This window comes from Achroia grisella, unplaced genomic scaffold (genome assembly GCF_030625045.1).
Source record: "Achroia grisella isolate CSIRO2021 unplaced genomic scaffold, CSIRO_AGI_Agris_v1 utg1107, whole genome shotgun sequence".
In the NCBI taxonomy this organism is placed as follows: domain Eukaryota; kingdom Metazoa; phylum Arthropoda; class Insecta; order Lepidoptera; family Pyralidae; genus Achroia; species Achroia grisella.
Window position 1 is genome coordinate 94,788 of NW_026712578.1, and position 11,625 is coordinate 106,412.

Here is an 11,625-nt window from a genome sequence, read left to right on the forward strand (position 1 = left end):
TGCGAAAGGTTTATAATTAGATCGTTGTGATGTATCATGAATATTCATTTGGGGTATTTCGCCAACCGATGGTGACCCCTTCTTCTTAACTATAGGTTCTAGTTTGTAGTTCTGCAGAAGTGACATAATTTTAGGATTATTTTTTATCAAATCAATATTATACAGGTCCGGTACTAAATCATTAATATTATTTGAAGAAAATAACTCATTGTCATTGTTAGGTAAAACTCTTTGCATATTTATAAGATCCGGATTTGTAAATTTATTATCGAAATTAGAATCTTTTTGACTTAGTTTATTCGGAACACTATTTGCATTTGGATTGACTTTGTTTTGAGTTCCCGAATTATCCAAACACGTTGGATATTTTGCTAATTGAAGATAAGTATCATGTGCATTCTGGATTAACCTACCCAATATTTCTTTGCAATTTGGCTGGTGTAAATTCGGTGACACATTTTTTAACACTATATTCGTTTTTAATGGATACTTATGCACCCACTCCAAATAATTTTCTAAATGTCTTATTTTTTCCATAATTTCATCTTTCTCTTCACTATCCGAAGACTCTTCTAGATATTTCTTAATAAGTGGTAAGACGTATAAGACCTTGTCAATGTCTGAGTTATATTGCTGGAGAAAATCTAAAACTATATCCAAAAGTGGAAACAGCATTTCGGAATTATCACAATTGTTCTGTTTTATCGAAGATCCCGCGGATGTAATGTGAATTTTAGTCAGATCGGTATCCTGTAGTAAATTAAAAATACACAATAGTATTACGATAAAATCAAAATAGGATCATATATTTAAATTGGATATGTACAGCTTTTCAAAACAAATTCATTTACACATAAAATATATTTGAAGAAACCAATGCCCAATGCTTAGAGAACTTGATAACAAATTTTGTAATTCAAAATTCATCCCAACAAAATTTTACTAGACTTACTTCGTCAAATACATTAATTTTATAAAACATTAGACGGACTTCTTGCTATAAAGCAATGTTGTACAGTATGTTGGTAATATAGTCAACAGGAAGAGTTTAGTTACTAGAATTACAGTTTAGATATTAATATAAACATACAGAATTTCGATAAGACTATTTCTGTACTTACCATAGTTTCAGCAATACTAGACATTAATGAAAATACATGAAATAATCCTAAAACTATATTCACCAACATCGTCACAAAGTGTTCACAAAATCAACTCAAAGTAAGAGAGTTTCAATATTAATTATGGTATGTCACATTAACTCCCATGAAATCGTTGCGATAAGATCGATTTGGAAAAGAAACTTGTAATACTATTTAGGACACAAAATATAAATATTAAATTAATAATCAACATGTCTGTCAAACAGTTATTCGTTAGTTTGTAAATAGACGTTCCTAGAATATGTAATACTTTAAAATTAGTTTTAAATAAATATTTTTTCTAAACATGTGCTAAATTCTAACTGGGTCTTAGTTCTTGAAAACGTTGGTATTTATCCAGATAATATCCATTTAATAGAGAAGCTATAATAGGTTTGAGACTTGATTTTATGTTCATATATGTATTTTCTTGGCATTCACGTAAAGACTTCTCAATGATTTCGGGCAATACATAGTTATACAACACGGTAAAAAATTTATATATTAACTCTTCAGATACTCCCAATTCTCTAAAATAGATAATGGTATTCCGAAGGATGGTATCCATATCTTTAATAATATTGTCCTCTAGATTAAAATTTGAAATGGTTGGTTTGTAAAAACTAGGACGGTTTATAACAGGACTGTTAGTAGAAGTCATAGAACTAGCTTCATCTAAGGGAAGATGATCTATTTTCATATCTGCGTAATTAGGAAATTGTTGATCAGTGACATATTTGTCATACTTGTCAGTAGTCATGTCTATAGGTTCAGTAAAATGTTTATCCTGTTCTGGTTGTGGTAGTGTATTTTGAGCAATTCCTGGATTTTCTTCAAACGACAGATTTTGATAATTTTCCCCTATCTTTTCAAAATTGTTTTGATCGCCAGCATTAAAATAATATTTATTTAATTTAGGATCATATCCGGCTTGTGCCTCGTATGTGTCTGTATATTTTAGGTCTTTAACTTCTGGTTTTAGTAGTTGATTATAGAACAAACTTATTTTATTTTTATTATCAGCTACATTATCTTTCAGCAAATATTTATTATCAAAATTAGGCGACTTATAATACATCTGATTGTCATATTTATAATATTGAGGACTTGGTGTCATATATAAACTATATGAAGGGTTTTCTAAATCCACTGTTGGTTCAATTAAATTGTATTTATTAGAGTTGATAAGTAGTCTAGGTTCATCAAGAAATATATCATGTGGCAGAGATTTACGGTATGGTACATTATATGTATCTGTTATCAGAACCTTATCATCCGAATTGGATTGAGGTTCGACACTGGATTTTGTGTCGTATACATTCATTTGAGCAGTATCAAGATTTCTATGCTTGTCAAATGCAGAAAAATGCTCATTGTTGTTGATTATTCGATTCCTTTTTGGTCCACTAGGCAAATTTGTATACGTTTTCATATTCTTGGGTAAATCATTATTACTATTTTTATCTTTATCGGCATCAAATGATAAATAATCGCTTATTTCGGTATCTAAATCCAAATTTTTTAATGATCGATTGTCGTTTGTTAACACATAGTTTAGAGGTTTTTCAGTGAGCTCTAAATATTGGTCATCTGCTTCATTTAAATTATACTGATTTTGTTTTTTTACAGCACTTGTTGAGGGTTTAATTACAGATTTGATATCATATCCATCATTATTTCCTGTAACGGGTAACCCTGAAGTAGTAAAATCATTAGATACTAACATATACTCATTATTTGGAACCATAGATTTTCGTTCAGACTCTGGATTTAATTTAATTTCTGAGTCTTCGATATCTATGTAAGTTTTCTCTATATTATCGACTAGATCAGCGAATGTTGAATACATATTGCTTTCTGTAGTTATAAATCCTACATGCATTAAAGATTTACTTGAAGTTAAATTCTTTGGATCACCGATGTGTGCTTGAGTAGGCTTTTTAATATGTTCAGATTTTATAGAACCTTCATTATAATTTTCATCTGAAATATGTAAATCAAGAGGCTGCTTATTAGCAGAATTAGAGTCAGTAACTTTCCCAAAAGATTGAACTTTATGTGCTATTTCGTCTACAATGAATTCAGTGGGTAGCCCTAAACTCTTAGCTTCGTCTAATTTTGTAATTATTCCAAAAGTTATATATAGTTTCTCCTCATCAGATTTAGTATTATTTGTCTGTAACTTTAATAGCTTCATTAATATTCTCAAGTAATCTAACAAGTTATCTTTACTTGTTGTACATATATTTGAGATAAGATCATACGGTATTTCTTTATCCTTATAATCGATACTAAAATTTTCTAAATTTGATTTCGTATTTTGATATTTTTGAGAATATTTATCAGTGTTTTGTATCATATAATTTTCAATTTTTAATTCGTCATTTGTGTTTCTATTAAGCATTAAATTAGAATTTCCATCCTCTTTTTCATAATTATTAACATTTGGGACAGTATCGAGTGTTTCATCCCCTAATAATGCTTCAGCCCAAATATCTGGTAAAATATTTGGATTAATGTTGGTACTTGATTCCGTTGTCTGTAAAATTAACATTATTATTAATATAAACAATTGTCAGCTGACAGACAGTCAGTTTACATAGAAGAATAAACAATGGTTACAATTCGCAAAGATATCTCAATGGTGACTGCTACGGAAGGACTGTATTAAGGCTGGTTTAAAACGAGACACGTTTCTAGGTCTGATAAAATATGTGTATCAGCTCGCTATCAAAAATGTAAAGACCGTAGAGCATAAGAAAACAAACGGTATATAAAAACAGAACGTCAAAATATAGCTACAATTCAAAAATATATAAAAACTATCAAAAAGGTAAAGGTGCCTTCGGTAACAGGGACTATAGGAATGGATTGAATATTTTTTTATAGTAATTTTACAATCAAAAATATTCAAGTATGGTATGCTACCAGTGCATAATAAAGTAAAAAGTTTTAATTAATTTATGTCATTGAAATTTAATATATCCATAAACTTATATAATCTTAGCCAGTACAGTACACCACTGGCAAGCCGACTCCTTTTTAAACTCGATGGAAAACATACCAGGAAACAAAGAATCACATTTAATTTACGCATGAGATTCGATAGTCAGATAACCTTCTAAACTAACTATTTGGTACCTAAATATTATTAAGATATAATGTATTATATTCATTACGACAATAACAAATAACAACATTCTAAATATCTATAATTAATATATATAATTAATTTTACCTCTTGTGATTTTACCGCAATGTTTGTCGTATTTGTAGCTTTATTAGTTGAATTGCGTTTAATGGTACTATCGTGTTTAGCAGTCATATTTTTATCCCCGTTTTGTAAAGTGACAGGTTTACTAGAATCTTTAAGTTCATTAATAATTTCAGCGATACTGTACTGATCATTAATAGCATTATTTGTTTCAGTATCATTAACATTTGAATGTGTAACATTAATTTTACTATGCAATTCATCTTCTTTCTCTTTTAACAAACTAGTATTAGATTTGGTATCATAACTATGTACATAGTTATTCATGTCAATATTTAGTTCTTTTTTTATTTCGACCATGTCTGTATTATTTTTTGTATTTTCTTTATCACTCTCATGCGATGATACGGCATATGTCGTTAAGTTATTTAAATCATTATTTATGTTCGAGTTATTATTTAGAATTGAAAGATATGCTTTTATTATAAGCTTTTCGAATGAAGAGATATTTTTTAATTTATCCATTCCCAGTTCATCCTTAAATATAACCTCTACAGTTTTATTTGGGGATTTATTATTTAAATTCAAGATGTCAAGTTTAGGAAAGTTTGCTGTGTCATTCTTTAATGAATGAGTACTTATATTATTAACTCCGGTATCATTATTATTAATTTTGACTTTATTTATTTCTGAGTTATTATATTTTGTAGTTTCATTATTGGAATTTGCAATTTCACTTGAATAGTTAGAATTGTTTTGTGTATCTTCAGAAGAAATTTTATTTATATCTAATTTTGTAAAGTTACTTTTCACTTGTTTAGGAATTTCAGTAGATATTCTTCTTGGATAGATTTTCTTAAAATCATTCAAAGGGTTATTTTCTAATTCAACATTGCTTATTAAATTATCGGTTTGATTTTCTCTACGTGGTTCATTAAATAGCTTTGATATTGATGAGTCATTATTATGTACTGAATTGAATTCACTGATTGGTAAATATTTGATAGCAGGGCTTTTTGTTTCATTTTTGTCGTCTATTGCATGAAGAATTAAGTTGTCACCTGAAAATAAATTATTTTGTTACTAATATTCATTAAATATTTTCAAAATTAGATATTGTTAGGTAGATATATTTATTTAATTTGAACTATTTTGAGAACTGTTGTATTTATACATATTTAGATATTATCTTCGTAATAATCTTTCAGATTTGATCTTTTTGAATCTGTTCCTGAAAATAATAGTTTTAATGCACTAGCATAATCCTTTGTTATTTTAGGATTTAATAGTATATCAGTTATTGATGGTTTCATATTATTCATTTCTTTATTTTTGCTTCTTAAAGCACTATATTCAACATGCTTTTTTGGACCGCAACTTAATTCTATAATAGTTGTTAATTAGTTACAAATAGTGTTATTACCACTATTTGAATTCTCTATCGATTCTGTTGATTCTTCTATTATATAATTACCATTTTTTTATGATTGGATGCTATTTAAGTATTTATATTTAAAATTGCGTGACAACGTATCTATATAAAATGTAATAGAACTATTCATACCTGTGACACCTGTTTGATTTTTCATAGTGTTGGTCCCGTTGTAATTATTATTTAAATTATATTCTTTAGCTGCTTGTGTATCATTAATATCTCTGTGGTTAATTACAACTTTATGTAAATTATTAGTAGCCGAAGTATTATCATTTAAAATAGCGGTTGCATTATCAATTAATTGATTTTGATCACTTTTATTGTATATGTCATTTAAAATAACTTGAGACCGTTTCTTGCCATTTGTTATATTAGGTGCTATATTATTTTTATTGTTATCTCTAAAAGTGATTATTCTTGAATCTTTTAGATAAGTAATTTTACTATCGCCATCGTCATCATAACTAAATTTTGGTTTAGATATTCTTGGTTTATGATAAATTGTTATATTTTTAACCTTACCAGTTATTCCTTCTGTGGTAGGAACCGCAGTTGTATTTTGCTAGTGACAAAAGTTAAGAAAAACATTATAATCTAGTTAATGTTATTTAAAATTTTAAATATTTTTCTAACTGTTGATTGATTTTTGTTTTATTCAAACTGTTGTTTATAGAAATTTGGGGATTTGAAATGAAGTATGTTATTTACGGATACATTTTTTTTATACAACTATGGTGGCAAACAAGCATACGGCCCATCTGATGGTAAATGGTTACCGTAGCCTATGGACGCCTGAAACACCAGGGGTGTCACGTGCGCGTTGCCGACATTGAGTGCAACAGCAATAGCAACAGCATTAGTTAATCAAGTCTCTACCCTCATACCATAGCAACTGACAACAATGTTCCCAAGTGCTAAATGTAGTTGCACTATATTTGTATGTTTTCACCGATTTAAAAAGGAGTATCTCAGTTTTACTGTACATATATATAATGTACGCTTCATGCGATATCTTAGCAAAAACGAAACAGATTTTGATGGTTATTTTTAATCCTAATAGGGTTTGTGGAACTAACCAAGTTTATTTTGACAATCATTTTTAAGGCTAGTAGGGTTTGTGGACTTATCCAACTTAAAAAAGTAACTCGCGCACGATGCAAGAAGAGGTTTTAAGATTGACGCATCTGTTTGTGGCATTGTATCTCATAAACTAAAGGGCCGATTATGATTCGTTTCTTATTATTAATAAAAACTACTGTGACTGAAAAGCTAGCTTAGGTTCTTAGCTATAATTTATACGGGCGTTAATATATTTAATTTTACACGAATAGTGGATATCACGTTATCACATTACTCCCGTGAGGTATCACGCATGAATGGTAACTCATGTGTTGCCATTCGAGATGAAGAGTTCATGCTTCTTACCCTGTAATTTCACTGCCAAATCTCACCCTACAAACGAAACATATCTTACAAAGCAAGATTCCTACAACTGAGTGTATTGGGGGAAAGAGATTGGTAGTTATTTAAACTGTTGACCCCAATAATGTAGGTGTGTTAGGTTGACTTCCACGTGGTAAACTCTGGGTACTATCATGATAAATTCCTGGTGAATTTGTCACAATGAGCTGTCCTGACCTCATCTTCACCTTATCCTCCACTGGTGCCCCGCCAGCGTAGACCCTTAACGCAGACGGGTGCACCATTCCATAATCCATTAAAATTTAACTTAAAAAAACTGAGTGTATTGGGGGGAAGGGGATTGTTAGTAATGTGGATTGATAACCCCATTGCTAGCAATGTACCATGTCAGGTCGACCTCCACGCGGTTCCCCCTGGAAACCATCGTGTTAAATTCCTGGTGAATTTGCACGATGGGCTAACTGACCTGACCTCATGCTCATCCTATCATCCTCCACTGGTGCCCCGCCAGCGTAAACCGTTAGCGCAGGCGGGTGCACCATTCCATTATCAACCCTAAAAAAAAAAACTGAGTGTATTTTGTAACTTACCGGAGCAGATATTACCACCAAAGGATAAAATAGTGAATAAAGAATATAATAAAAATACATGTTCACAACGACAACAGCCCCGCCTGCCGTACCGATATTTAATAAAATACAAGAAAATATATATTTTCTATAAATACCGTGTAATGTGATTATAACATAGTAGCATAATTGTGTAGTGGTTGATTTAAATTTATTTTATATTGTTAAATTATCTGGAGCATTAACTCATATAGTTGAGTTAGTACTTAGTTGTTAATACTCCGATTACACAGAAGTGTAGCGAGTTCAAATCTGATTAAAACCAAAAAAGTGTCAATTTAAATTGACAGACTCAGTTATGTAGCAGTTCAGTCTTTTACGATCGCGGGTTTGATTCCTCGCACGGTACAAACATTTGTATTCTTTTTTTATATATCTCCCTTTGATGGGGTGATAGACTTGTCATTGAGGGTGCAAATAATTAAACAAAGACAACTATAAAAGAAATGATGTTGATGAAGAGGAACCCGCGACTAACGGTAGTAAAGCGCTATACTAAACCACTAGACCACCGAGTCCGTCAAAGATAATATTCTAACACTGTCTTTAGGCTGAAAAATAAAACTCATTAAAATTATTTTAAACAGTTTTAATAAACAGACTTACATTACTAGTTTGTATAACAATTGCACGTATCACAAGATACAAAAAGAACCAAAAATCATCGAATAACAGATATAAAAAAAACAAATAATTTAATCACGGGGGGACATTGCTCCATTGTAGAAATAATTAAAAAAAAAACAAAAGTTATTTTAGTTTTTAGACCAAAATCAGTCAAAGGAGATCATATTTATTATATCTTATACATATAAATAAAATTGGAGTGTCTGTTTTGTATATTGCAATAACCGATTTTTGGCTATGAATATAAATACGGTACATACACCAAAATTACATTTTTTACAATTTCTGTCTGTCTCTCTGTCAGTATCTATCAGTGCTAACTTAAATAGCATCTAAATGGTACGAATGTACAAAAACATAATACAATTATTCTGAGAATTCTCAACCTTCATTTCATTATCTTATTTAATGCATTACTCGCAGATTATGAAAGGTTTGAAGAATTGCGGACCGATCAATATGCGACATATTACACGTATATCTTTATCAATGACTAACAAATTTTAGTATTTATAATTAATGAATTGAGCAAACCAACTTTTAAAAATGCATCATTTACACATATAATCAGGAAAACCAAGGGTTCCTACCACGTGAAAGGCACCTGACATCAAGCTCATATCATCCTCCACTGGTGCCCCGCCAGCGTAAACCGTTAGCGCATGTGTACCATTCCATTATCACCCACAAAAAAATATGTACACATTTCATATAGACAATTTCTTCAATGGACCCACGTCCCCAAACAACCAAGCCTTGAATTTATTCAAAATTTACAATAATTTATTTATCATCAACTACCTGTATTCCGCTGCATTGCTTATATAAGACAGCATATGTTACTGATAATGTAAGATTACTATAAGTGTAAGAATTTTTAAAATCAGTCCCGCATTTTTATGTTCAAACAAATATACATTACAAAAAAAAAATATAAATCAAATATACAAAAAAAAAATTACAAAATAATATACAAAAAAAATTACTTGTTCCTAATATTAGTACTGATTAATTATTTATAATCTTTCGTTATTTATATTGTTAGCCGGGTCTTAATATAAATATTTTTATAGTAAATACGAAACGTCAAGTGAGGCAAATAATAATCATAAATAACCCTGGACAATAAACACAGCGCCATCTAGTCCCAGAGCTTGTGTTATGTGTACTAGACAACTGATATAAACATTCAGATATTTTATTTTGTAAATACACACATAATATACATAAAAAAACCAAAACCGATACAAACAATCATACTCATGAATACAAATGTTTGCATCGTACGAGGAATCAAACCCGCCACCATCGGCCGTAAAGCGGTGTGTTAAACCGCTACACCACCGAGGGCTACAATACCTTTATTTACCATAATACTATTCATGTTAAGTCCCGGTTAACAATATAGATACTGTATATTATTGTATACATACACTTTCAGTTTAAAAAAATTACATTATATACCCCTTATAATAAATATGAAGTAATTTATATTATATACTTCACTTCAACGTGGAAGGTAGGAGTACCAAGAATTGACTATTTAATTAATTTATTATCACATTACTTAATCATCTAAATATATTAAACTCAAAGGTGACTGACATAGTGATCTATCAGCGCACAGCCCAAACCACTGGACGGATCGGGCTGAAATTTGGCATGCAGGTAGATGTTATGACGTAGGCATCCGCTAAGAAAGGATTTTGATGAATTCTACCCCTAAGGGGATAAAATAGGGGATGAAAGATTGTATGAAACTTTGTCAATTTTAAACCTATCGGGCTGAGACTTTGCATGCATAAAACTACTATGACGTAGGCATCCCCTAAGAAAGAATTTTGATAAATTCCACTCCTAAGGGGATAAATTAACGCCAGCGACGCCGCGGGTAAAAGCTAGTTACATAGTATAAAACAAAGTCACTGTCGCTGTCTGTCCCTATGTATGCTTAAGTCTTTAAAACTAAGTGATAAAGATTGTTACTAATATATTTTTCTATTTTTTGGACATTTTTATAATGTGGCACTAAAATATACACACAACCTTAAACTTTCACCCTTCTACCATCAACCGCTATTTTTAATAGGGGTTGATGGTAGAAGGGCTAGTAACATATTAATCGACAAAATAAATATTAATCACCATATTATGTCTGTACAATTTTTCTAATAAATAAATAAACTGGTTTGTTACATCTCATATACTTTCACAATATTGAAATCATATTAATAGTATCAATTGATAAATCTTAATTATTATGCATATATATGACTATTAATAATTTTTATATATGCCACAATCAGAACTCGAAATAAAAAACACATTTGACTAAGCAATCTAGTCTTTTTAATAACATAACAATAGTCTTGGACAATTCACACAGCGCCATCTAGTCCCAAGTTAAGCAGAGCTTATATTATGGGTACTAGATAATTTACATAAATACATTGATACTTTTTCTTTAAATACATACATAATATACATATAAAACACTCATACCGATACAAACAATCATAATCATGAATACAAATGTCTGTACCGTGCGGGAATCGAACCCGCGACCATCGGAAGTAAGGCGTGCTTTATCACTAGAACAGACCGTCGATTATATAAACTATGTCAGATTCACTGGTACAAAATTCTGTATAGAATTTTTTATAAGTTCATTAATTAACAAAATTTGTACTAAACTCTTCTAAAAGAAGATAATAATTACTTAATACTATATCTATATATATATTTATATATAAATATATATAACTCAAAGGTGACTGATTGACATAGTGATCTATCAACGCACAGCCTAAACCACTGGACGGATCGGGCTGAAATTTGGCATGTAGGTAGATGTTATGACGTAGGCATCCGCTAAGAAAGGATTTTGATTAATTCTATCCCCAAGGGGATAAAATAGGGGATGAAAGTTTGTATGAAACTTTGACAATTTTTATCCGATTGGGCTGAAACTTTGAATGCATAAAGCTACTATGACGTGGGATGCCTACGACATAGTAGCTTTAGAAAAGAAAGAATTTTAATAAATTCCACCCCCAAGGGGATAAATTAACCCGAGCGGGCAAAAGCTGGTCGTTGTATAATACAGAAAATGGCTAACAAACAGTAATAAGGAGTAACTTAGGCTACTTTTATTTT

At 30.4% G+C, this 11,625-nt stretch overlaps 1 protein-coding gene across 1 annotated transcript; it reads right to left on the bottom strand.

Moving 5' to 3' along the window:
* Positions 1-992: 992 nt before the first annotated feature.
* On the bottom strand, positions 993-6,888 carry LOC131849296 (putative uncharacterized protein DDB_G0282133). The gene is made up of 5 exons (XM_059199339.1): positions 6,868-6,888; positions 5,921-6,353; positions 5,163-5,417; positions 4,381-4,628; positions 993-3,681 (listed from the first exon to the last, which is right to left on the bottom strand). The coding sequence occupies exons 1-5, from the start codon at positions 6,886-6,888 to the stop codon at positions 1,462-1,464; spliced, it is 3,177 nt and encodes a 1,058-aa protein (XP_059055322.1). The 3' UTR covers positions 993-1,461.
* Between the last annotated feature and the right edge of the window lie 4,737 nt (positions 6,889-11,625).

What these genes read in the sequence shown, in the direction of transcription:
- LOC131849296 (XM_059199339.1), bottom strand. Translation starts at nt 6,888, where the DNA reads ATGATTGTCAAAATAAACTTG. An exon ending in TGATTGTCAAAATAAACTTG is followed by an intron (nt 6,354 to 6,867) that starts GTTAGTTCCACA and finishes TTTTGTCACTAG; the next exon opens with CAAAATACAACTGCGGTTCC. An exon ending in TTGCGGTAAAATCACAAGAG is followed by an intron (nt 3,682 to 4,380) that starts GTAAAATTAATT and finishes TTAATTTTACAG; the next exon opens with ACAACGGAATCAAGTACCAA.